Source organism: Tauraco erythrolophus, chromosome Z (genome assembly GCF_009769465.1).
Source record: "Tauraco erythrolophus isolate bTauEry1 chromosome Z, bTauEry1.pri, whole genome shotgun sequence".
Lineage (NCBI taxonomy): Eukaryota > Metazoa > Chordata > Aves > Musophagiformes > Musophagidae > Tauraco > Tauraco erythrolophus.
The window spans coordinates 70,566,319-70,594,212 of record NC_141496.1 but is presented as its reverse complement, the minus strand read 5'-3'; the positions used below and the strand labels follow the sequence as shown (position 1 = coordinate 70,594,212).

The window sequence follows — 27,894 nt, the reverse complement described above, 5'->3', positions numbered from 1 at the left end:
TGTCAAAAAAACACTTGCTTCTTACATAATGGGAGTAAAGCTTTCATGGCAAACAGGTTTAGCCCTCATGCTTAGCCAGCAGCCAGATCTCTGCACCACAGAATTCTGAGGTGGATCCTCAGATCCAAAGGGGCTTTTTTTTCTTACACAACTGTAGAATTCACACACAGACATCATTCTCAGACCTTCATAAATCAAGTGAGCAAGCATGCTCCCCTGAACAGTTTCCTGCTGATTGCTGCTGCCACACAATATTTATGTGCTTTTGCACTGGATCAGTTCTACCTGTGCAGAACTGAGCTATCTTCTTCAGCGTCAGGTATGTCCTGTCCTGTGGAAACGGATCTTGCAACTTGCAGTGTCTTCAGCATTCAATATTCAAAACTGCTGCACAGTTCTGCCTCCACTGAACAGAGGAAGTGCAAAATCTGCTTATTATGAAATTATCCTTTAAAGGACAAGTATTCTACAATTCCAGCTTTTAAATCCTAAGAACTCCCTGCAATGGAGTATGATACGGTTGCTCTTTGAATAGCGTTCCAGGTTATTCAGCTGCAAAACTAGACAAAGAAATGTTAAGGTTCAGAAAAGTGTAATAGGTAAGAAAATACAAAAAGTATCCTTTCACACAGACATTTCCCCCTCAATTATTACTACTTTCATGGATGTTACACACACCACACAATGCCAGATAGAGTCACTCAGAAAGACTTCAACTCATTCTAGATTTCCCCGTTCCTGAAGTAGTTTCTCTACTTAGAGTTGACGTTAAGCAAAGTCTTGCATTTGTTCTTACACAAATGCAATAGCTGCCAGGTTGTTCCAGCATATAGCCACATGTTGTTCCAGCTTGTCTGCACTCACCCATCTGCCACAGAAGAGCTAAACAGTTAACAACTTGCAGGCCAGCACTAAAGATGGAAGCCAGTAATTTCTTATCCTCCATACTGGAAGAACAGAGCTGCGTCTGTCATGAATTCTAACATAGCCTGTTCTCCCTTCTTTGAAGATAAGCATCACTGTTAAAGCCCCGAAACCTGCCTGATTGTATTACCTAAATAAAAAAATCCACCCACTAATCTGAATTCAAAGACTTCTGGTGACTCTTTTGGGCATCTGTTATAAAAGTTAGTTACTTCACTATTAAAGATGCATGGCAACTCGGGTTTATCTGCTTCAACTTTAGTCAGTACTTCTACCTCTACGCATCAAAGTTTCCTGAACTCCAGACACATTACAGCTCAGTGGCTACTTTTACAACCTATGCCTGGAATCTTGCAAAATGGCGTGCCTGCCATTGCTTTTAATGGCATCTCCTTTACTCCCTGAATCAGCTCGTCTAACATTTTTTTCTGGGGATTTTGACTAAATAGTCTGTTGTTATTCATATTTTGCCATTTGTTCTTTATAAGTGACCACATAAAACATCCTGAATCTTTTTCCCACTCCAGTAAATCTTTCACATTTAACACACAACTGAGCTCTTTAGTCAACTCTTTACTGATGACCAGTCACAAAAGTTATAAAATTGCTCACTGAATTTGTTGAAAACCATACTTCTTACTTCTTAGTTAACACATAAAGGAAAACAGGACTCTATCCTTGCACGTGAAAAACAGAAAAAACAGATGCTGGAAGGGAACACAAGCATTTAGTGAACACTATCAGATCATTAAACACTAACATATTTCTGTGATGACAGACCTATATGGCAACTAGATCTTTTTTTCATTCTCTAAGGTACTTACTAGCTTAAGTTATGGTACTCACAGTTTTTTTCCCTTTGATGTTTTTAACATTTCCATCAACTTTTCCAAATGTCAGACCTCTAGGGCTTTTTTATACTATCTTTACTGTCCCCTTTACTATGTCCTTCTTACAGAAGTTTATTTCCACTTGCCTTACCTGCCACTGAACTAGACAGTCTATTAACTAAATTCCTTGGGGTTTTTTTCCCCCCAACTTCTTATATATGCTCACTCAACATCACATGCAATGGGGCTGAGGCCGCAACTTCAGGTCACAAGCACGGGGCTTCTCAAGTGATTTTAGAGCTCCCCAAGCACAGCCTCAAAGACTCACATCCTGTTCTGCAGCAGCATGCCAACCCAAAAGCCTTGGTACCAGTCATGAGGTTGGCAGTGCACTGTGCACCAGAGTAAGGGCTAGGCCCTACAAACCTGCCCCATCAGAAGGGAGGTGAGTCTGAAAGCCCAGAGGACAGGGCACCAGCCTTGCACATGCCTTGCCTGCCCTGAGATATTAAAAAGGGCCAGGCCATCCAGTGAAGCATGATGGAGAAAAGTGGCCACTCCAGATGTGTTTAGACATGAGCTAGTCGCCTCACCAAACATCCTTCCAGGGGCTGACGTAGCCACGGCCCTAACACCTAGCCTACGGGGGCAGGAAGAGGAGCACTTACTTTATCTTGCATGGCAGAGGGGACAGAGGTCACCAGCTGTTTGGAGCCCTTGTTGAGCTTCTTGCCTGCACCATCGCTGCCTCCGTTGCTCTCCACCTTGACAAGCCGGTGCTTGGGGGAGATGTACTTTATGTCGGGCGGCGCAGCCGGGCGACGCTCGCTGTGGCTGCGGAAGAGGTGTGGGGAGCTGGCTGCGCAGGTGGCAGGGGGCGCAGCGCAGCACGACGAGGAGGAGAAAGTCCTGGGGGCCGCCTCGCCCGGGTCCTCGGACGCCGAGTACTCCGGGCGGCACATGGCGCGCAACTTGCGCAGAGACGAGCCGGGCCCGCTGTAGGGGTCCTCGAAGTCGCGGTCCTTCTGGGCGCGGTACGCGCAGAGCAAGTCACTGGTGTCGTCGCGCAGGCGGCGGTGCGCAAAGCCCGGCGAGGTGTGGTGGTGAAGGTGGAGGTGCGGCGGCCCGTCGGGGCGGGGCGCGCTGCCGGCACCGTTGCGTTTCTCTCGGTAGTCGGGCCGCGGAGGCTGCGGCGGACTCTTGGCCTTGTTATTGCCCAGGCTGAAGTACTTATTCAGCCATTTGGCCATCGTCTCTCCCGGCCGCGGCGTCTCAGCACCGCGCGCTGCCCCCAGCGCCCCGCGCGCCAGCCCCGCTCACCGCCGCCGCCTGCATGGAGAAGCGGGGCGGCGGGGCGGTCCGGCCGCCCCGCTCCGCGCACAAGCCGCTTTTCCGCTGCCAGCGACTGGAAGGGCCCTCCTCAGGCCCTCGACTTCCCGGCGGGGCGGAACCGCTGCCGGCCCGAGCCAGGCGCTCGCCGTAGCTCCACGCCGTCTCCCGTTGCTCCGGGGCTCTCGCGAGCGCAGCCCCCGCTCCTCCGCCCGAACGGCACAGCCCGGCTGCAACACTCACCGCGGCGGCGGGTGACGCATCTGCACACAGCCCTCGTCGCCAGGGCCCGCCCACGGCCGGGGGCGGCGGGCCGGGCCAGGTGCGGGGCGGCAAGGGAGTTGGCCGAGGGTCCCCTGCTAGGGGCCCGCTCCGGGGTTATTGCTGTCTCCTTGCAAACTCTGGGAGAGGCAGGACCAGAAGCAGCAAGCGTCTCCGGGGAGCAGGGAAGCGTCGGCACGGCCTTTTCCTGCGCTCCGCGGCAGAAAGGGCGCGGTGGGGGCGTGTCTACGGCGGGTGGGCCCAGCCGAGGTTTCCGTTCAGTGTTCGTCAACGTGGCGGAGAGCGGAGCTACGACCGCGATGAGGCAGGAGGCATGGCTGCCTTTTTTTTCCTCTTCCTCCTAGCTGGCCTGAGGTTCAGGAGCCTCTGTTTGGCCTCTGGTTTGCCGTCTGGAGAGGCCGGAGCACCTGCAGCCGGGGTGATGTTGTCTCAAGCAGCTTGAGCTCTGGCTTTTCCAGTACCTCCCTTTCTCTCAGTGGGATTGGGGCCCAGCTGGCACCTATCAAAGGGCACCAAGCTCTATTGTTGGCTAGGGCTGATGCTAAGCAAACAGGATATTGTGTATTTTGTTGGTAGGTGCCTTTCCCGCGTGCACTGATGTGTTCTTAGCATGAACAGTAGAGGTCCTAGCATGTCTTCTGTGCAGAAGGGTGGCCTGAAATTAGTACTGAGATGTAAGCCCCTGTTGAAGATAGGAAAGGCAATGTTATTCAATATAGTAGTGTGAAGATGTCAGGAGCTAGTTGCATTTTGCGCTGTTCCTTTTAATCATTTGGGAGATGGACCTCTTCTTATAGTCTCTTTTTATATTCAGAATAGGAGAGAAGAGGAACCCTTTATCTACTTCTCATTGCAAGTCATATTGGCAGTGCCCACTTGCATTTTGGCAAACACCTGTGTAGTGCCTTGCTGGCATGGGTGAAGCCCAACATCAGATTTATACCTAATTTTACACAGCCATGAATTCTGAGGGCAGAATTAGTTAAAGATAGATTGGATTTTCACACAAAGTTTTTTATCTGGTTTCATGGACTGTTTTAACGTTGCTTTTGGCCGCATGTTCTCTGTAGGAAGCCTCATTCTCTCTTTTGAATGCAAAGACATTCCTTGAGTTTGGTTATTATCATGCAGCTTGCACAAGGTAAATGTATCTGTATGTTTCAATGACCTCTTGGGAATGAAGCTCCTCCACTGTGAACACAGAGTTCCATTACAATTCCTTCCTGCAGGACTTCCTGCAGCATTGCCATCAACTTGTGTGGAAAGGATAGCATGGTCCCTTCACTGGCTTGGGCAACTAGAAATGTTTCTGGTTTTACATCCTTAGTGCTGTTCTCCCATTTCTACTTACCATATTCATCCTGTCCAACTTCAGGGTTTTTTTAGCCTGACAACTGTCCTGTTTCTTGACTGCTAGTACCAGGGTTTTTGAGGGGGCTGCAAGAGTCCCAACAGTTGCTGTTTCTAGGAATGAGATATTCTAGACCCTTTATACGATGGGGAGTTTTTACCTTGAAGCAAGATGAGTTTCAGTTTCTTTAAAACTCTTATTACCCAGAAGTCTAACAGCTCCCTAATTCCTGTTCTGCCAGTTTTTCCATCAAGAATTTGGCTCCAGCATGGAGGCACTAGAGTGGCTGGAAGGCCCCAGGAGTACCCCAAACTCAGTCCCTTGTGACCTAATGAGGAACTACATTTTATCAGCTGTGTTGAGAAACAGCTTGGAGTGACAGGTGAGCAAAATGATGACAATGCAGGGCAACTTCTCTAATATTTCAGAGGTTTGCTTTATTTACCTGACATTAAATCTCAGCACTGTGGGAGGACAGGAAATATGGGGTTACTGGATAACCCCAGGAAAAGCCAAACCTGGATAATACCTATGAATGAAAACAGAAGAATCTGCAAGATAGGCAAAACGGACAAATTAGGTTAATATTCCTATTTTCTGTGGAGCGTGCCAATCTCAGAAGTTGTTCCAACCTGAGTCTGCTAGGACCACAGCACTCTTGGATGTGCACAGGCTGCTTTCCAGCCCCATTCTGCTCATGCAGGGTATATCTGCACCTGCAACACTCATAGTCCCTGCTCTAAATCATTGTCAGATGGCTTTTTTGGAGGAAGTAGGCTTCATCTTTTCAGGACTTTGACTGGAGTTACGAGTTCTGGTTGCTTGTTTTCTGACATTTTTATTACCAAACATAGAGATGAAAGGGTAGTGGTGAAAGAGAACTTTATTAAAACTTCTCTGTGAAATAACAAATACTAAAATGTTACAATCTGAGTTGAACATCTGCTTCACTGCGCATCTCTTGAAGTAGAAGTACCAATTGCAATTTGTTCTAACTTAGAAAATGAGTAATAAAGAGATTCCTATCAACACCGAGACCAAATGAAGAGCTGACATTTGATACATGTATATAATCGTACACAACTCACTCATTTGTGTTGACTAAGTGAGCATACTCATAATGAAGTTAAGTAGCAACTAATCTGGAATTTACAAGGTATTTCTTTCCTCTCATGCCTTTGTTTCCATGTGTAATAAGTGTTGCGTGCTGTGCTGATTTTGGCTGAAATAGAGTTAATTTTCTTCACAGTAGCTCATATGGGGCTGTATTTTGGATGTGTGCTGAAAACAGTGTTGATAATGCAGGGATGTTTTAGTTATTGCTGAGCAGTGCTCACACAGAGTCAAAGCCTCTTCTACTTCTTGCACCATCCTGCCAGTGAGTACTCCCGGCAGGGAGTACACAAGAAGTTGGGAGGGGACACAGCTCAGGTAGCTGACCCCAACTGACCAAAGGGATATTCTGTAACATATGATGTCACGCTCCACATATAAAGCTGGTGGAAGAGGAAGAAAGGAAGCGGGGACATTTGGAGTGATGGTGTTTGTCTTCCCAAGTAACCATTACGCATGATGGATCCCTACTTTCCTGGATATGGCTGAACACCTACCTGCCGACGGGAAGCAGTGAATTAATTCCTTGTTTTGCTTCACTTGAGAGCGCAGCTGTTGCTTTACCTATTTTTTAGGTAAAACAACTGAACAGCTTTTATCTTAACTCACAAGTTTTCTTATTTTCACTCTTCCGATTTTCCCCCCATCCCACTTGGGGGAGTCAGCAAGCAGCTGTGTGGGGCTCAGTTGCTGGCAAGGGTTAAACCACGTCAAGTACATGCAGTGCATTTCAAATTGAGACGAAGAAGAAAAAGTATCAAGTGACATACAGAGCAAAGAACTCTCTAGATTAATAAAAACTCAAGCAGTGCTGCCATATCTAACTTTACAGTTATCCTACGAGAAAACAGGTCCAACATTTTTAGTATTGATCAGCTCTTCACATTGAAATACCCACAACAAAACTGGAAAGGAGGACAATCCCTCTGGTCATTATAGCTTTGGGCTAGGCCAAAAATCACAAGAATTCAGCATGTTAAGAACTGCTATCACAAAACAGAAATGTTCTCTTTCTTGATACACTTCTTTCTTACTGACTAATGTCAGATGGTTCAGAAGGATGTGTAGCATTCATAATGCATTTGGATTCCTCCTATTTGTGCATATTGCATCATAGTCAGGTAATGATTAAAGATTAGTTTGTTACCCACAGGTGATCAAAATTCTGAGTATTTTCTGCTATTTGTATAACTAAAACCAGGATTACTAGGAAGATCTGATTTTTCTACTTTCCAAAATCATAGAATCATAGAATGGTTAGGGTTGGAAGGGACCTCAAAGATCATCTAGTTCCAGCCCCCCTGCCGTGGGCAGGGAAACCCTCCACTACACCAGGTTGCCCAAAGCCTCATCCAACCTGGCCTTGAACACTCCAGGCATGGGGCATCCACAACTTCTCTGGGAAACCTGTTCCACTGCCTCACCACCTTCTGATTGAAAAATTTCTTATATCTAATCTAAATCTGCCCTCTTTCAGTTTAAAGCCATTGCCCCTTGTACCATCACTACAGGCCCTTGTAAAAAGTCCCTCTCCAGCTTTCCAGTAGGCTCCCTTTAAGTACTGGAAGGCTGCAATAAGATCACCCCGAGCCTTCTCTTCTCCAGACTGAACAAACCCAACTCTCAGCCTGTCTTCATAGCAGAGGTGCTCCAGCCCTCTGATCATCTTTGTGACCCTCCTCTGGATTCGTTCCCACAGCTCCATGTTCTTCTTGTGTTGGGGACTTCAGAGCTGAATGCAGTATTCCACGTGGGGTCTCATGAGAGCAGAGTAGAGGGGCAGAATCACCTCCCTCGACCTGCTGGACACACTTCTTTGGACGAAGCCCAGGATACGGTTGGCTTTCTGGGCTGGCAGTGCCCACTGCCGGCTCGTGTTGAGCTTCTCATCCACCAGCACTCCCAAGTCCTTTTCCTCCGTGCTGCTCTCAATCCATTCTCCGCCCAGCCTGTACTTGTGCTTGCGATTGCCCCGACCTACATGCCGGACCTTGCACTTGGCCTTGTTCAACTTCATGAGGTTCTCACAGGCCCACCTCTCAAGCCTGTTGAGGTCCCTCTGGATGGCATCCCTTCCCTCCAGCGTGTCCACAACACCACACAACTTGGTGTCATCTGCAAACTTGCAGAGGGTGCACTTGATCCCACTGTCCATGTCACCAACAAAGATGATAAATGATATCTTCCAGCAACCAGTTTATTCCTAAGTAAGGAGAAGTGCTCATATTGTGATCGTCATAGAATTACAGAATACCAGAGACCTCAAGGATCGTCTGATCCAACCTTTCTTGGCAAATCCATGGTCTAGACAAAATGGCCCAGCACTCCATCCAGCTGAATCTTGGAAGTGTTCAATGTTGGTGAATCCACCACTTTCCTAGGGATATTATTCCAATGGTTGATTCTTCTCATTGTGAAAAATATTCCTTTTGTGTCCAGTCGAAATATTGCCAAGATTTGGCAATAACTTGTGCCCGTTACCCTTAGTCTTTTCCATGTGACTCCTTGTAAAAAGGGAGCCTCCATCGTCTTTGTAGTTGCACTTTAAATACTGGAACATAGTAAGAAGGTCTTCCCTAAGCCTTCTTTTTTCAAGGCTGAAAAAACCCAGTTCTCTCAGCCTTTCCTCATATGGCAGGCTTCCCAGTCCTTTGATCACCTTTGTGATCCTTCTCTAAATGCTCTCTGGCCTGTCCACATCTTTTTTCATATAGCAGGACCAAAACACAGTATTCCAGCTGCTGAGTAGAGTGGAATAATGACTTCTTTATCTTTGCTGGTGATGCCGTTGTTGATTCAACCCAGCATCCTGTTGGCTTTCTTTGCCTCAGCAGCGCACTGTTCACTCATACTGAGCTTGCTGTCCTCCAGGACCCCCAGGTCCCTTTCCACAGAGCTGCTTCCCAGTCAGATTCCAGCCTGTGCTGCACTCCCAGGTGCAAGACCTTACACTTGTCCTTGTTGAACTTCATAAGGTTCTTGTTAGCCCACTCCTCCAGGCTATCCAGGTCTTCCTGAAGGAGCCTGAAGGATGGCTCTCCCTTATGAAATAGCTACTTCCCCATTCAGTTTGGTATCATCATCAAACTTCATCAGGGCACACTTGATCCCATCATGCATCCTGTCATGTTTTGATTATTTAAGTCCAATCAGTTTGTCCCATATTTTCGTGCTGCAAGAAAAAAGAAACAGATAATATTCCCCTTGGATTTTATTTTTGTGATGTTTCCCTCCAAGAATCAGTGTGGTTCACATTTGTCCTGGGTTTGGCTGGGATAGAGTTAACTTTTTCATGGGAAGCTGAAAGGGGACAAAGTGCTGGCCAGCCCAGGATGGCTATTTGATACCATATAACATCATACTCAGAGTATATATTGGGGAGCTAGGTGGGGGAGGAGTGTTCATTTCACTGATGGGGAGCGGGATGAATTCCGGGTTTCGTATGGTGAACGGTTGTAGCACTCATTCCATATTGTTCTTGTACTAGTATTATTGTAGTTGTTATCCCCTCTCATTTTTCTTGTACTGTCCTGTTAAATTGTTCTTATCCCAACACACCAGTTTTTCTCTTTCCTCCGAATTTTTTTCTCCCCATCCCACAGAGGGGGAGTAGTGAGTGAGCAGCGGTGTGGTAGCTTAGCTGCTGGCTGAGCTAAACCACGACAACATTCAATCTTTAGTTTTCTTGTATCGCATGGGCTATTCACAGTCAGATTTTAAAGGGTTTTATCACCTATAGATGCTCTGTAGAATTTGAGAAAGCAGCTTCATAAAACCAGCTGGAATTAGAGTATAGGATGTTTGCAAGCATCTCACCTGTTATCTGCGTGCATCTTTAGGTTCATCTTTCTTGAAATGTCTGGCTCCAGTGACCAATATGGACGGTGTTGTAGATTTTCTTTGGGCATGGACAGTCTGGAATCTTTGGAATTGTATCCTTCAATCCCAGCTACCTTTTAGAAAATGATGAGTTATGATAATGATGTGGCTGCCGCAGCACAGGGTTCTTCATGAGTTGCAAAATCTGTCTGGGAACTTGGTTCAGCCTGAATTTGACTGGCTAAATGAGAGCTCAGTCACTTTGATGCAAGCACTGTTCCCTGCTTTGTGCTGTAATGTGCAATGATCTCAGAATTTCTGACTTCACTGCTCTGAGTTTCGGTGCAACACAAAATCTCCTGGAAGTAATGGGACTTTCTAAATAGTAATGAAAATTTAGGCACTGGTACGAAGGCCCAGAGAGGTAATGAAGTCTCCATTGTTGGAAATTCAGACCTCAGATGGAGAAATTCCTGAATATGCAGGTTTATTCTGGTCCAACTTTGAGCAGGACAGTGCTCCAGAGATTTCTAGAGGTTCTGTTCAACCAAAATTGTTCTGTGTATCTATGAAGATGCTCTCCTATCTAAGTTCTTCCCAGTTGCTGTGCTGCATAAGGCAGGACATAGTCTGACCTAAAAATCTGCACTGGTGCAACAGGACAGTTTTCCAGATAGATACACCTGATGGCTACCCTGCTGAGACGTCACTATTCATCCTCAACTGAAAGGTGTTTTACTACTAGTCATCTGACACTAGGGGGGACAAACAGATTCTTTTGGGGATCCTCAGAATGATGATGCCACTAAGCTGTAATTATTATTAAAACATTTTTTTTAAAACATAATTTTATGACCAGCATAGTATAGAGTTTTATGTTCCCAGTAGCACAGAATTTTTGTAATCGGACTTAGTGTAACACAATTTTGTAAGTAGTATAGCACTGAATTTTAAAGCACACCTTAACTTGTGGTTCCTAATCGCCTTGGTTCTCTGCAGATCAGGTCAAATCTTAATACTTGGCTTGCAGTATCAATATAACAATCATAATCTAGATTCAGTCCCCAGAGGAAGCAGACAACAGTGGAAGTGTCCCTGCCCGCTAGGGGATCACAGGTTTTGCTGTCCAGCAGCAGTTCCAGTCCAAGTCTCACTTAGGTCTTGTAACCTAAGTCAAAGGCAGCCAAGTGGTACGCTACAATTGATATTGCTAACACGTTTTTCTTGATCCCTTTGGCAGCAGAGTGCAGGCCACAGTTCGCTTTCACCTGGAGAGAAGTCCAGTACACCTGGAATTGACTGCTCCAGGGGCAGAAACACAGTCCTACTATTTGCCATGGGCTGATTGGGACTGCACCGGAATAGGGCAAAGCTCTGAATGCAGCATGCAAGAACCTTAACATCGCATACCATCTCTCCTGACCTAAAAGACTTATGACAGATGGAGCCTCGATGTCATGGATTAAATGAACTCAACGGACACATTAGAGGGATGGCCCATAGACTAAGAGGATGATATCTGCATATATGTGTGTGTATATATATATATGTATAAAAGACAGGAGCAGTGGTATGACATGATGCAAATGGCATAGAATAAGGGGTGGATAATGTCCAGGGTTTTGCTGGGATAGAGTTAACTTTTCACAGGAAAAGTAAGAGGCGGCACAGCATGGGCAACTGACCAGAATGAGACATAGGGCTGTTGACACCGTATGCGTCATGCCTGAGTCTATAAATTGAGGGAGCTCGCCGAGGGAGGGGCTTTTCACGTCGTCACCAATTGCAAGAGGCTGGGCTGCGTGGGGGCTCTGGGTTCTGCACTCGGCATGTGTACCGCTCCTTTTGTGCTGCTCTCTTTTTGTCATTTTTGTTACTCTCTTTTCTCGTTTGGTTGTTTGGGTTTTTTTTTTCACTTTTCTATTAAATCATCCTTATCCCAACCCACGTGTTTTACTCTGTTTCTTCCGATTTTCTCCTCCCATCCTGCCAAGGGGGAGGAGTGAGCTTAGCTACCAGCTAGGCTAAACCACGACAGTTCCTAATCATACTGTTTTCAAAAGAGACTTAATAGAATTCTTTCCAACTTGATGAAATACAAAATCAACTGTTAGCTTTACTAGACCACCTCTGTGGCTGGAACACAAATGAGATCATGTTTTGCCAATTAGTTTAATGAGTTTCCTGTGTAGTATTGAATCCATGTAAAAATACTGTTGTTTATATCATTCTAGGAGTGACGCTGAAGGCCACTGTAGTTTGCTCTCTACTGTAGCTGGCAGTCTGCACTTTCAATGACAGGGAAACAAGAGACAAGTAATAGTCACTCAAAGTTACCAGCTAGTTTCTAACTAGGCTTCAGTTGCAGGAAAACACAGCTATGATTTGATTTGATTTTGATTTTTTTTCCTACATACCATTTGTAATAAATATTAGTTTAGGTTAAGGCAAGAAAAAAGGTTGTCTTATTCCTCCACATTGTTCTTCCACGAGCTTCACCTGGAAAAAAAATTGGGAGACAAAACCAGATCAGTCGACAGCTGCCCCTCCAAATCAAGATATCTGGGCTCTGCAAAGATTCAACACTGGAACTGGCAACCCATGAACTCAGCCACATGCCTAAACTACTAGAGATGTGTTTGCTGCCATGTGCTGGTAACACTACCTCTTCGGGTGTAGTGTCGCACAGGCAGGGAGATCATTCAGAATAAGCAGTAACACCGTAATTTGTTATCATTGTCATGACATATGAATCATTTGCAGTGATACATTTTACTGATAGTAATATATTATCCTGTTTCTTTGTAATTTATATGCATTATCATTCTAGGCCAATCTCTGTTCCTTTGTGTGCTGGGTTTATGTGGTGGAGTTTTGGTAGAGGGGAGGGCTTGCAAGGATAGTCCCTGTAAAGAGCTGTGAGAATCTTCCCCTACTCCAAAAGTCATCAGACCTGCCTCTGGCCAGGGCTGAGTCAATCAGCACCTCTATGAATATTTAAGAAAGGGACAAAGAAACTCATGCCATGTGGGACCTTCAGTGAAGAGAGATGGGGAGGTGTGAGGCTTGGTCCCCAGCATCCTGCACAGGCAGCTGCATGTTGGGCTACCGTCACTCAACTGGTGATGGCTGCAGCAGCACAGCTTGGAGTGCTCTGAAGCACTCTGCTCCTGGAACTCTCACTGGGCAGAACATGTCCTGTCAGGACCATCAAAGTTCATTGGGCTGGTCGGGCCTGGCACAGCTGCAGTGGAGAGAGCCGTGAGATCTGAGAGAAACAACTATGCAGACACCAAGGTCAGTGAAGATGCAGTGGGAGGAGGTGTGCTGGAGCTGAGATTCCCCTGCAGCCTGTGGAGATAAACGGTGGAGCAGAGATCCACCCGCTGTTCCAAAACCTGGGGTTTGTTCATGCGGTGTGCAATATGCCAGTTCACAACAGAGAGGAGGTATTTCCTGTTATTACATATATACATATGTATGGGTACTTGTCCCAAGACAGCACACCAAAGTTCCAAATCAACAGGTATTTATACACAAAATATTAACATATTCATTTTTCTAATACATATGCATTGTTATTCTGTTAAATGATTGGTTAAGATTTCTTAGCTTAGAATACAAATTAGAACACATGCTTAGTTTTCTACTTCTATTGTTCTCTTTTGAGTAGGTGGTGTCATTTGGGTAGGTGGTCAATGAGTTGGTGGTTGCTCTCCCACTGCCAGAATTACCTTCCCCTACTTACTACCTTCTTTTGGCAGTTTCAGGCTGTTCTTCATGGGTTGCTGATTAAGCTAGTATTTCATCACTTAAAACTTCTGCTTTAGACAGATATATACTATGGTGCATTTGTTTAAGATCCTGGTTCCACGATTTACCTAAGTGTGGTAGAATTAATTTCTAACCCAGAATATTTTGACATCACACCTGCAGCCCACTGAGGACCCCATGCTGGAGCAGAGATGTCTGTGCGCAAAAAAAGTTCGTAGAGGGCTGTATCCTGTGGGAAAGGATTCCACAGTGCTGAGAGAAACTGTGGAGCAGAGATGCATCTGCAGTCCGTGGAGGTCTCCACTCTGGGGCTGGTTGCTGCACCTTAAGAAGCCATGACTCTGTGGGAAAAGCCCGTGCTGGAACAGTCTGATAGGTAAAGGCTGGATTCCACGGGAGGAACTCACATCAGAGAAGTTTGTGGAGAACTGTCTCCTGCAAGAAGGGACCCCATGTTGGAGCAGTGGAAGAATGTGAGGAGTCCTCCCCCTGAGGAGGAAGTACCAGCAGACACAATGTGTGACAAGCTCACCTGCAACCCCTTCCTGGGTTTGGCTGGGATAGAGTTAACTTTTCACAGGAAAACTGGGAGGGGACACAGCATGGGGAGCTGAGTGGAGTTAGTCAGGGGGGCTATTCAATACCATATGACGTCATGCCTGGAGTATAAATTGGAGAACTAGCTGGAGGAGAGGTATTTGCATTTTCGCTGCTCAGAAGTGGGCTAGAGCTTCCAGGTTCCACATGGTGAGCAATTATATCACTTGTTTTGTATTGTTCTTTTATTAGTATTATTGTCGTTATCACTCCTTTCTCATTTTTTTGTACTGTTCTATTAACTGTCCTTATCCCAACCCACAAGTTTTACTCTTTTCTTCTGATTTTCTCCTCCTATCCTACCAAGGGGAAGGAGTGAGTGAGCCTCGGTGTGGTTACTTAGCTACTGGCTGGGCTAAACCACTAACAGTCTATGGGGAAGATAGGGGAGGATAGTTTCCCTGGTTTCTTCGCCCCCTCTTTCTCTTTCAGGCTAATTACAACAGCCTTTGGAGGATTTTGAATGTTCTGGAATATTCTAGCCAGCATGGTCTTACTGCTATGTCTCCCAAAGATGTTTCAGATTTTGTTTGGGGTCAAATAACTATTTAAAAATATCACACAAATATCCACTCTGAGGCCACATAGATATGAGTGGCAGGGTGTGTGGGAGAACAAGGACAAATGCCTAGGATGGCTGGCACCTCCAATGTGTTGGAACTTCACCTCTGAACAAGTGCAGAATCCTGAAAAAACTAGTAGAATATTTGGAAAAACTATGCTGTCACTCTGGCAATTCCAGGGAGACACAGATCACTGCAATGTGTGAGGCCTGGCCCACGCCTACCAAGCTGTCTTGTTTGACACTATTCAGCACCCTCAAAGAGGAGAGGAGGTCCCTGGATGTGACAACAAACTGACAGACACTGCAGCTGAACCAGAGAACCCACCTGTTCTGCTATCAGTCGCCCCTATATAGAAGCAGTGCACAAAGAAAACAGTTCGCATAGTGAGGGATGAAGATGAACCAGAGCCGTCATGAGAACAGGAGGAGGAAGAGGCAGAACCCACAAATGATGCGGTAACCACTCGATCCCTATCCCTGAGTAAGCTGCAAGATATGTGAAAGGATTTCAGTCACCCTCAAAATGAGAACACTGTTACCTGGCTACTCCAATGCTGGGATAACAGAGCTGGTAGAATTAGAGGGTAGGGAAGCTAGACAGCTGAGTTCCCTGTCTAGGGATGGGGGAATTGACGAGGCAATTGAAAGAAAACCATCAACCTCAGCCTCTGGAGCTGACTTCTGTCAGGTCTGAAGGAAGGGTATCCTTTCAAGGCTGATATTACATGTCATCCAGGGAAGGGGATCATCATGGAAAGAGGTATCCAGTAACTGAGGGAGTTAGCCATGCTGGAGGTGATTTACAATGATCCAAATAACGAACGGTTAACCACAGATCCAATGAAGTCCAATGCAATCAGTCCATGTGGAGGAAATTCCTATGGAGTGTACCAGCATCTTATGCTAACTTGTTGACAGTAATGTCCTGGAGAGAGAGTGAGGAACAAATGGTGCAGGACTTGGCTGGGCAACTACGGCAATATGAAGGAAGCTTCTCTCCTCCTTACAGGCCTGTGTCATGGCTGTGGAAAAACTGTCACAGGAGTTCCAGCAATTCAAAGAGGATATGTGCCAACTCTTCACCTGCACAAACTTGCATCTCGGCTATCAGAAGTGTCCTCCTACTAAAGAGAGAGAATATAGAGGGTACACACCACATGAAAAGGACATGAGGAAGTGGGATGGAAAACATACCTCAACCCTTAAAGGCATGGATACGTGAGTTGCAAGGAAAAACAATGACAAAAGGAGGTTCTTCCAGAAAAAGTGCTGCTCTGGTTTCCAGCAGGCAATTCCCCAGACAGTGTAGAAGGGCTGATCCCTCTTTTGATCCTCTTGAATTCATTTTTAAAAATAATTTAATTCATTTTTACAAAAAGTGAGCAACAAATACTATGACCAGGACTAAAGGGACCGTGCCTCCAGGAGCTGGAGGAGAGGGATAACAGGGTTTGTTGGACTGTGTGGATTTGATGACCTGGCATGTCAGACCCACTGGAATAAAAGGCTCTAGTGGACGCCGGAGCACAATGCACACTAATGCCATCAAGCTGTAAAGGGGCAGAATCCATCTGTATTTCTGGAGTAACAGGGATCCGAACAGCTAACTGTATTGGAAGCTGACGGGAGTCTAACCAGGAATGAGTGGCAAAAGGATTCCATCATGACTGGCCCAGAGGCCACATGCATCCTGGGCATAGACTACCTCAGGAGGAGGCATTTCAAGGACTCGAAAGGGTACCAGTGGGCTTTTGGTATAGCTGCCATGGAGACGGAGGAAATTAAACAGTTGTCTACCTTGCCCAGTCTCTCAGAAGACCCTTCTGTTGTGTGATTGCTGACGGTTGAAGAACAGGTCCCAATTACTACTATAACAGTGTGCTGGTAGCAACCAAGACTCTCTGATTATCATCCATAAGCTGATTCATCAACTAGAGAACCAAGGGGTGATGACCAAAACTCATTGACCCTTTAACAGCCCTATATGGCCAGTGCAAAAATCTAATGGAGAGTGGAGACTAACAACAGACTATTGCGGCCTGACTGAGGTCACGCTGCTGCTGAGTGCTGCCATGCCTGAACAGGAATCAAAGACAGCCAAGTGGTAGGCCACAACTGATATTGCTAATGCATTTTTCTTGATCCCTTTGGCAGCAGAGTGCAGGCCACAGTTTGCCTTCGCTTGGAGGAGTGCCCAGTACACCTGGAATCGACTGCCCCAGGGGGAGAAACAGAGTCCTACCATTTGCCATGGTCTGAATGGAACTGCAGGGCGAAACTCTGGAACATAAACTGGAAAAGGGTAGATTTAGATTAGATATAAGGAAGAAATTTTTCACTCTGAGGGTGGTGACGCCTGGAACAGGTTGCCCGGAGAAGTTGTAGATGCTCCATCCCTGGACGTATTCAAGGCCAGGTTGGATGAGGCTTTGAGCAACCTGGTCTAGTGGAAGGTGTTGCTGCCCATGGCAGGGGGATTGGAACTAGATGATCTTTAAGTTCCCTTCCAACTCAAACCATTCTATGATTCCATGATTCTATGATCTGCAGAACATTGACGACATCATTATATGGGACAGCACAGCAAAAGAAGTTTTTGAGAAAGGGAAGAAAATAGTTCAAATCCTTCTGAAGGCTAATTTTGCCATAAAATGAAGTAAGGTCAAGGAACCTGCACAGGAGATCCAGTTCTTAAGAATAAAATGGCAAGATGGATGTCATCATATCCCAATGGAAGTGATCAACAAAATAGCAGCTACGTCCCCACGGACTAGTAAGGAAGAAACACAAGCTTTCCTAGGCATTGTGGGCTTTTGGAGGATGCACACTCCCTAGTTACTGCCTAGTTGTGAGCCCTTTCCACCAGGTGACCTGGAAGAAGAATGATTTTACATGGGGCCTGAGCAACAGCAAGCCTTTGAGGAAATTAAGCAGGATATTGTTTATGCAGTAGTCCTTGGGCCAGTTCGGGCAGGGCAAGATGTTAAAAACGTACTCTACACCACAGCTGGGGAGAATGGTCCTACCTGGAGCCTCTTTCAGAAAGCACCAAGGGAAACTCGAGGTCGACCCCTCAGGTTTTGGAGTCGAGGATACAGAGGATCCGAAGCCCACTATACTTCAACTGAAAAGGAGATATTGGCAGCATATGAAGGAGTTTGAGCTGCTTCAGAAGTAGTTGGTACTGAAGCTCATCTCCTCCTGGCACCCCGCCTGCCGGTTCTGGGCTGGATGTTCAAAGAGAGGGTCTCCCCTACTCATCATGCAGTTGGTGCCACGTGGAGTAAGTAAGTGGGCTGCATTGATCGCACAAAGGGCCTAAATAGGAAACCCTAGTCGCCCAGGAATTTTGAAAGTGACCACAAACTGGCCAGAAGGCAAAGATTTTGGAATGTCACCAGAGGAGGAGGTGACACGTGCAGAAGAGGCCCCATCATATAATGAACTATCAGAGAATGAAAAGCAATATGCGCTGTTCATGGATGAGTCCTGCCACATTGTAGGAAAACATCAAAGGCGGAAAGCTGCTGTATGAAGTCCTATGCTACGAGTTGCAGAAGTTGCTGAAGGAGAAGGTGAATTGAGTCAACTTGCAGGGGTGAAAGTCATCCAACTGGCCTTAGATATTGCTGAGCGAGAAAAGTGGCCAGTGCTCTATCTCTGTACTGACTTATGGATGGTGGCAAATGTCCTGTGGGGGTGGCTAAAGCAGTGGAAGAGAAGCAACTGGCAGCGCAGAGGCAAACCCATTTGGGCTGCCCCGTTGTGACAAGACATTGCCGCACAGGTAGAAAAGCTAATTGTGAAGGTACGTCACGGAGATGCTCAAATACCCAAGAGCCAGGCCACTGAAGAACACCAAAACAACCAACAGGTGGATCAGGCTGCTAAGATGGAAGTTGCTCAGATGAATCTAGACAGACAGCATAAAGGTGAAAAATGTTTAGGTTGTTGGGCCCATGATACCTCAGGCCATCAAGGAAGGGATGCCACATACAGGCAGGCTTGTGATCAAGGAGTGGACCTAACCATGGACACTATTGCACAGGTTACCCATGAGTGTGAGACATGTGCTAGGATCAAGCAGGACAAGTGGTTAAAATCTTTCTGGTATGGAGTTTGATGGTCAAAATATAAGTATGAGGAGGCCTGGCAGATTGACTATATCGCACTCCCACAAACTCGCCAAGGCAAGTGCCATATGCTCACAATGGTGGAAGCAGTAACTGGATGGCTGGAAACATATCCTGTGCCCCATGCCACTGCCCAGAAAACTATCCTGGGCCTGAAGAAACAATCCCTGTGGCGGCATGGCACTCCAGAAGGAATTGAGTCACACAACGAACTCATTTCTGCAACAACCTCATAGACACTTGGGCCAAAGAACATGGCATTGAGTGGGTATCTCACATCCCCTATCAGGCACCAGCCTTTGGGAAAATTGAAAGATACAATGGGCTGCTAAAAATAACACTAAGAGCAATGGGTGGTGGAGCTTTAGAACAATGGGACGCTCATTTAGCAAAGGCCACTTGATTATTCAACACCAGAGGATCTGCCAATCGACCTGGCCCTGCCCAATCAAAACTCCCACATACTGTAGAAGGGGATAAAGTCCCCATAGTGTGCATGAAGAATATGTTAGGGAAGGCAGTCTGGGTTAATCCTGCCTCAGGCAAAGGCAATTCAACTCCTGGAATTGCTTTTGCCCAAGGCCCTGGGCGCCATTGGCGGATGTTGTAGAAGGATAGCGAAGTACAATGCGTACCTGTCGTGGGTTAGGCTGATACGGCAACTAAACTCCACGCAGCTCTCCCACTCCAGTAAAATGGAGAGGAGGAAAATGTAATAAAAGAGCTGAGGGTCGAGACAGGAACAGAGGAGAACCCACCAACCATGGTCCCGGGCAAAAGAGGCTCAGTTTCCTTAAAGCAAAACAGTTTATTAACAGCTGCCTACAAAGAGAAAAAAGCAAACAAAAACGGTTACTTGAGAGGATAACAAGAAAACAAGGCCAGATCTTAAAAACAACACCACTCCCCCCTTTTGCCTTTTCTTCAACGGCTCAATGTCCAAGTGGAGACCGGTCACGAGTGGCGTCCCTCAGGGGTCCGTGTTGGGCCCGGCCCTCTTCAACATCTTTGTCGGTGACGTGGACAGTGGCATGGAGTGCACCCTCAGCAAGTTCGCCGATGACACCAAGCTGTGTGGTGCCGTCGACACGCTGGAAGGGAGGGATGCCATCCAGAGGGACCTCGACAGGCTGGAGAGGTGGGCCCGTGCCAACCTCATGAAGTTCAACCAGGCCAAGTGCAAGGTCCTACATCTGGGTCATGGCAATCCCAGGCACAAATACAGACTGGGCGGAGAATGGATCGAGAGCAGCCCTGAGGAGAAGGACTTGGGAGTACTGGCGGACGAGAAGCTCAATATGAGCCGGCAATGTGCTCTTGTGGCCCAGAAGGCCAACCGCGTCCTGGGCTGCATCAAGAGGAGCGTGGCCAGCAGGTCGAGGGAGGTGATTCTCCCCCTCTACTCTGCCCTCGTGAGACCCCACCTGGAGTATTGCGTCCAGTTCTGAAGTCCCCAACATAAGAAGGACATGGACCAGTTGGAGAGGGTCCAGAGGAGGGCCATGAAGATGATAAGAGGGCTGGAGCACCTTTCCTATGAGGACAGGCTGAAAGAGTTGGGGCTGTTCAGCCTGGAGAAGAGGAGGCTCCGGGGTGACCTTATAGCGGTCTTCCAGTACCTCAAGGGGGCCTACAAGAAAGATGGGGAGAGGCTGTTCAGGAGGGCCAGTTGTGATAGGACAAGGGGTAATGGTTTTAAAATAGAGGGAGGTAGATTCAGGTTGGATATTAGGAAAAAATTTTTTACCATGAGAGTTATAGAACACTGGAACAGGTTGCCCAGAGAAGTGGTGGATGCTCCATCCCTGGAGACGTTCAAGGCCAAGTTGGATGAGGCCCTGAGCAACCTGATCTAGTTGGAGATATCCCTGTTCCTTGCAGGGGGGTTGGACTAGATGACCTTTGAAGGTCCCTTCCAGCCCTAACAATTCTATGATTCTATGATTCTATGATTCCCGGCTCTACCTCCTCCCCCCAGTGGCGCATGGGGGTAGGGAATGGGGGAGTGCAGGTCAGTTCATTCCATGTTATTACTGCCGCTTCTCTTAAAGGAGAAGGAGTCCTTACACCATTGTCCCTTGCTCCAGTGGATCTCCTACTCACGGGAAAGCGTGAGGTCCTACCTGCTGGGAGGCAATCCTTACCCCATCGGATTTGCCCCAAGTGCGGGCTTTACCACAGTCTCGGACTTTTAAGGAGCTGTAGCCACTCGCTCTGGTGTGGGTCATCATACAGACTTTAAATGCGCTCCGGCGTGGGTCGTCATATCGACCTTAAACGCGTCTCCATACAGACTTAGATGTGTAAATGCAAAATGCGTAAATGCGCCTCAACCTGTGCCCATGATTCACAATAGTCTCAGGCTCAGGCATCTCCTTTAACAAAGCACCTCCCCATCAGCGGGGGTTGTCCCACGGACTCTAGATGTGTACCGTACTCAGGCTCTGGCATCTCTTCTCGACGTGGGTCCTCCACGGGCTGCGAGTGGGTCTCTGCTTGCTGCACCGAGGACTGGTTGCAAAGGGGCCGCTTGCAAGGGGGACTCAGCTGCAGCATACATTGTCCCATTCCATCTTCATTGACCTGGATGATCTGTGTGGCCGTTTCTCTCAGATCTCAGTCTTTTCTGGGTGAACTCGGCCCGGTGGGCACCCCGGGAGCGGGCTCTCCCTGAGTTCCCCAAGTGGCTCTGTCGCGGCCATCCCCAGCGGATGGCCCTGGCCTGGCCCAGGCCGCCGCCCGGCTGGGCGCCAGGGAGCAGGACCAGTGCCTCCCTCCCTTCTCCTTGCTCCTGGGCCAAGGCCCACCTTTCCAGTTCCTTTGTCCTGACATAAATAGGGCAATTCTCAGAGGCGCCGATTGGCTCAAGCCCCGAGGGGGATGGGAGTCCGATCTGATGGGCAGCTTCTGCCATTCGGACCTCCCCCCCACATCAAACTATGACAGTACCCCAAGGGGATTTGATTTTGGGAGAGAATAGCTAGTGAATTAAATTGTATTATGTTAGTTGCTACATAACCCTGTCACTGTATGTCATCATTACTACTGTTGCTGTATGCTGTATCAATGCACAGTAAGAGTTGCCCAAATTAATGAAGGATGGACTTTGATGAAACTGAGCAAAGCGTAGCGATGGTGGAGTTAGAACTAGCTTCAGCAACTGGTGTCCAGCAACTTCCCTGAGATTGACACCTTCAACTCATGGACATGGATCGTGCCAGATACATCAACTATGAGCTCCAGATGCAGCATGCAACAACCTTAACACCGCGTATCATCTCTCCTGACCTGAAGGACTGTTATGACAGATGGAGCCTTCAAGTGATGGATTAAATTAACTCAACGGACATGTTAGAGGGATGGCCCATAAACTAAGAGAATTATATTTGTGTATATGTATATATATAAGACAGGAGTAGTGATGATGATTAATTGGAAAATGTATGATCTGAGCATGACACAGATGGTATAGAATAAGGGGTGGATAAAGTCCAGGGTTTTGCTGGGATAGAGTTAACTTTTCACAGGAAAACTGGGAGGAGACACGGCATGGGCAGCTGAATCAAGCTAGTGTGAGGGCTATTTGATACCATATGATGTCATGGCTATTTGATACCATATGATGTCATGCCCAGAGTATATATTGAAGAACTAGCTGGAGGAGGGGTCTTCATGCAGCTGGGGCTTCCGGGTTCCACATGGTGAGCAATTGTACCACTCATTTTTTATTGTTCTTCTATTAGTATTATTGTTGTTATTAGTCCTTTCTTTTTTTTTTTTTTTTTTGCTGCCCTATTAAACTGTCCTAATCCCAACCCATGAGTTTTACTCTTTTCTTCTGATTTTCTCCTCCCATCCCACTAAGGGGGAGGAGTGAGCGAGCAGTGGTGTGACATGGTTGCTGAGCTACCGGCTGGGCTAAACCACAACAAACTCCATATTCCCTGTTCCCCTGCACCACTGTGGGGAGGAGGTAGAGCTGGGAAGAGGGGAGGGGTGGGGGAAAGTTGTTTTTAAGATTTGGCTTTCTTATCGTCTCTGAAGTAACTGTTAATGAATTAAATTGATTTGTGCACAAGCTGAGTCTGTCTTGCTTGAGTCCATGGTTGGCAGGTGATCCCTCACTGATCTTATCTCAACCTTCAAGCCTTTTATTATGTTTTTTCTCCTCACCACCCCACCAAGGGAGAGAAGTGAGTGAGTGGCTGCAGCGGTGCTTAGTTGCTGCCTGGGGCTAAACCATGACATCGGAAAATCTATGACATATTGTACATTCAGTTAATTTTCTTATTATCTGTTTAGTTTTATAAATGAATTGTAGTTCTTAGCCTCTAGTGTTGTAGAAGGTGAATATAGAGGGTCGGAGCTATTCCATCACCATTCAAAAGAAGTGGAACCATGTTGTTCTGGTGCAATGACACAAATGAGTAGCTATGGGGGGAATACAAGGGCTGACAGATGAAATTAAAAAATCAAAATGTGCTCCTAAAACTAAAGAACAGGATGGAAACTTGGATTATTGTGTGGTCAAGACGCTTTACAATAGCATCATCAGAGTAGGGAAAGCATAACTCAAAACCTGAGTATGCTAGGACCAAACATGCTGCGGCAATGAGTTTACTAGGTTAATCAGTGTTGCTCTTTCAATAAAAGTGCACTGCGCAAAGCCAGATGCACCAGCTGATGGAGCAGAGGCCTTCCAACAACTAATCAGAAGCAGGGTCTGACTAATGCAGATCAGCAGCTCTCTCGCATGCAGCCTGTACTGAGCTGAGCTAGAGGAGGATTTGCAAATGGGAAGAAATTCAGGATCTTGCATGCAAAGAATATAATTTACATTGTATTGGTATGTAAAAGGCAGTTGTGCTACAAGAATGAGAGGCTATCAAACCAGAGTCAGCTTTTAGAAAAGCAAGTCTTATTGAGTACATATTTGGGATGGAATTGTGGAAGTAAATTTCCATAACTCATCTTTTAATATTTAAGTAGTGTCTGAAGTCATGCTCATGCAAAACTTCTGCCTAACTTTAAAAGCATTTGGTTTAAAGATGTGGAGCAAATGTAAATAATGGTGGTCTGAGATCAAGTATATATGTTATTTTCTAAAACTGAAGTACTTGGGAAATGGAAACATCCTTCAGCAATATTAGACCCAATCCCATCACTCATATTTGTGCACATGGCTCTCAATAATTCCTTGGCCCTGTTTGGCCTTACCCAAGCTGGGTGCCCCTGTGTACAAACCTCTGTCTCAGTGCAGGGTCTAAGTGAGTTTCCACTCCTGTTTTTGACGATATCTTGCATCTCTGCTCTTCTCTGACTATGTACCAAGTCCCTAAGATAAATGACGTAGCTTTCCAGTTTCAGGACAACGCTCTGAAGACTTCTTTCTACAACAAATACAGCATCTCAGAAAAAGCAGTACCTACACTCTACAGTAAAGTCAATGATCATAGAATCATAAAATCATAGAATGGTTAGGGTTGGAAGGGACCTTAAAGATCATCAAGTTCCAACCCCCCTGCCATGGACAGGGAAATCCTCCACTACACCAGGTTGCCCAAAACCTCATCCAACCTGGCCTTGAACACTCCAGGCATGGAGCATCCACAACTTCTCTGGGCAACCTGTTCCACTGCCTCACCACTCTCAGAGTGAAAAATTTCTTTCTTATACCTAATCTAAATCTGCCCTCTTTCAGTTTAAATCCATTGACCCTTGTCCTATCACTACACACCCTTGTAAAAAGTCCCTCTCCAGCTTTCCTGTAGGCCCCCTTTAGGTACTGGAAGGCTGCAATAAGATCACCCCGGAGCCTTCTCTTCTCCAGGCTGAACAGCCCCAACTCTCTCAGCTTGTCTTCATAGCAGAGGTGCTCCAGCCCTCTGATCATCTTTGTGGCCCTCCTCTGGACTCGTTCCAGGAGCTCCATGTCCTTCTTGTGTTGGGGACTCCAGAGCTGAATGCAGTATTCCAGGTGGGGTCTCACAAGAGCAGAGTAGAGGGGCAGAATCACCTCCCTCGACCTGCTGGACACACCACTTTGGATGCATCCCAGGATACAGTTGGCTTTCTAGGCAGCCAGCGCACATTGCTGGCTCATGTTGAGCTTCTCATCCACCAGCACTCCCAAGTCCTTTTCCTCCGTGCTGCTCTCAATCCATTCTCCGCCCAGCCTGTACTTGTGCATGGGATTGCCCCGACCCACGTGCAGGACCTTGCACTTGGCCTTGTTGAACTTCATGAGGTTCTCACAGGCCCATCTCTCCAGCCTGTCAAGGTCCCTCTGGATGGCATACCTTCCCTCCAGCGTGTCCACAACACCACACAACTTGGTGTCATCTGCAAACTTGCTGAGGGTGCACTCAATCCCACTGTCCATGTCTCCAACAAAGATGTTAAATAGCACAGGTCCCCTGATGTATCTCTCCTTACAGGCTTATGAGCCTAGACGAAAATTTTTAAGTGGTCTAGGATCCTTAAGAACTTCCAGGATTTTCTAAAATGAGCTAGGTTGGGAGCACATTCCAAAGTTTACACATATGTTCTTTTTTCTGTGTTATTTAGTAACTAAACTTGCCTGTGTCCACACAAATGCTAGCTATTAGCAGAAGAATTCTCAACACAAAGCCATGTCTCTGATTTGTATTTCAGCTATTTGGTCTTAGGACACTGTGAGAATCAAATGTTATTCTTGAGCTAGGTGTCTGCAGGTCACTTAAGGACGCACAGAGAACAGGCTTTAATCTACAGTTGATCTGTGTTAATCTGTAAAGGTGAGAATGATTGACCAGTCTTGTCCTCACTGTGCAGATGAAGAAAATTCTGGAGTAAAGGGATGAAGTAGAAGAGACAGTGAGGTAGGACATAATTAGAAGGTGATCTTGTTTCTGACATAATCTACATCTGGACTGCTGTTACACAAAACAGGTTTCATTATTGCATGACAAAAGAAGCTTAACTTCAAAAACGGCAATCAAAATATTGAGGAAAATATGTCACCCAGCATAAAAAATTAACACCTGGAAAATGTGTTTTCTAAATACAGAGTAGAAAAGGACAGTGAACAATATGAAAGTTTTCAGCTGAACTACAGATCTGGATTTTGGAGAAGTGATAAGGGTAGGGCATGGTTAGCATCAGAGGGGGAAAAATGGCTAAAAAATAGTCTTTCCTCTTAGAATAAGGATGATAAAGCAGAACCAGAGTCTTCAGTAGAAAAATATAAAAGAAGATACAGGGGGTTGGAGTTAAGAATAGTATCTCATTGCATGATGTTTCATGTGCTGACACAAAAAACATGGGTCACAACAGGTTTTGTATTTGCCATGTGAGTACCAAGAAAAAAAAAAAATTGCAACAAGTATCCATTGTGCTGTATCATCATCAAAAGCTTCCTTCAGCAGAACAGTGACCAACTCAGCAATAGAAATCATATAGAAAGTGGGTACTGTTCTGCACTGGAGAGGGGCAGCAGACACATTACAGGGTTCTTTCCAGGTCTCAGTAAGGAAAACCCAACAAAAAATGGTGTGATAAAATAGCCATTTTAAGAAGATAGCATAAAAAGAGGAATATAGATAGTGAGTCAGTTTTATGTCTCTTCAGATGCTGGGAGTCCTGCTTTCATGCAACATTGGACAGACCCCGAATGGGCTTTCCCACAAGACACTGTGCAGATCCTGTCTGTGAAGAAATTCCATCCCCCTCCCATAGCATGGTGCCTTTTATCTTGTGTAAAAACCCAAACCTATAGATTCAACAGAGAGGGAAAGCACAGGGAAAGATACAAAAGCCCAGCCAATTTACAATTCACAGCATTAGGAAATTCATTTCACCCAAATGGATCTCGGATCATCACCAACTGCTGACCTCCCTAGACATGATGACAGAATGCTGTGCAACAACAAAAAGTAACTTCAGGATCTAGTGAATTTTGAAACTAACTTGGCTTTAGTTAACTCATTCAAAGTTAGTCGGTTGCTTGGTTCTGTTTGTTGATTATTATTAATGTGACATGCAACATAGGCAGAATAAGCATATTTCACAAACTCTATAATAAGTTAGTGTGTGTTTTTACCAAAACTCTCAATCCTTTAAATGCTGGCCATCCTACTTCTACATGAACATTGGCTATATCTAGCCTTAGGACATGATGACTCATGATCAATCAGAGGAGACCCTATCGTACCTTGGGGAGGATTAAACCAAAAATAACAGATTTGGAAGAAATTGGTTCATGAAATATGCAGATGGAAAATTCCTGTATAGGAAAGTGCTATTTTCTAATTTGACTACAGATTACGTCTACTACATCTACAGATCACGTTCATTGCACTGTGAAGAAAACAAAAGATTCTGCTCATTAAAGTAACCTTCCTCTCATTTGCAAGACCACTGTTCCATGGCTGTCTTGTGCATCCTACTGGCAGTGCTACTGTTGTGTAGCTTTACGTCCACTGTTAAGGAAGCATAAACTTAAAATCATTAAAATGAAATTCCAAAGCCTTCTCACAGAAAAAAAAAAATATAGAAATTAATTTTCCCTCCTTCTGCTTATTTCTAACTTTTGTAGGCTAAATAGCTTTGTTAATCAGGAAACACCTCTTGTTTAAAGCGTTCCATGTTATATTGTCAGAATGTGTAGAAATAGCAATTTGGAATCTCACAAACAGCTCCCAGATCTACTGAAAAGATTTTAAAAAAAGATCCCCAACTCATTTTAAACCTTGTTCACATCAGGATCAGAATACCAAGTTATTTTTTCGATATGATAATGAAGAAGAAATAATACTTCACAAGAGTCAACCTCCGTAGTCTCCAAGAAAAATATCAGAATAATTCCTCTTCACAACTTATTAATGATTGCTTTTTACTGGTCAGAGATTGGAGCATTTCTTCAAACTGAGCTTCTCAGCAGGGGATTAGAACAGAAACATATAAAGTTCCTCACTATAAGAAACATTTAACCTGCTTAGATCAATTGCAAGGAATTGAGGTGGAGCTCAAATCCAGAGACTCCAGGAAATGAACACATTCACCTGTAAATATCTACATTCCTCTAAATGACTGGAACAGATACTGTAGAGCGGTAAGTTCAGCCTCAGCAATTGGTCAAGTGATCATATATAGATGCTTGTGAAATACACAAGTGGCAATTACTGAGACAGGAGATAC

The 27,894-nt window shown here is 45.9% G+C and overlaps 1 protein-coding gene across 2 annotated transcripts in view; it reads right to left on the bottom strand.

The window, feature by feature from the left end:
- Positions 1-3,019, bottom strand: part of SHB (SH2 domain containing adaptor protein B) — an 85,662-nt gene extending 82,643 nt beyond the window's left edge. The window contains exon 1 of one of the 2 annotated variants that reach the window (XM_086629636.1): positions 2,423-3,019. In XM_086629636.1, coding sequence (XP_086485762.1) covers positions 2,423-3,004 — 582 coding nt within the window. In that variant the 5' untranslated portion in view covers positions 3,005-3,019. The remainder of the gene's footprint in view (positions 1-2,422) is intronic. The other variant, XM_086629635.1, reaches the window with a different exon arrangement.
- Positions 3,020-27,894: the final 24,875 nt, after the last annotated feature.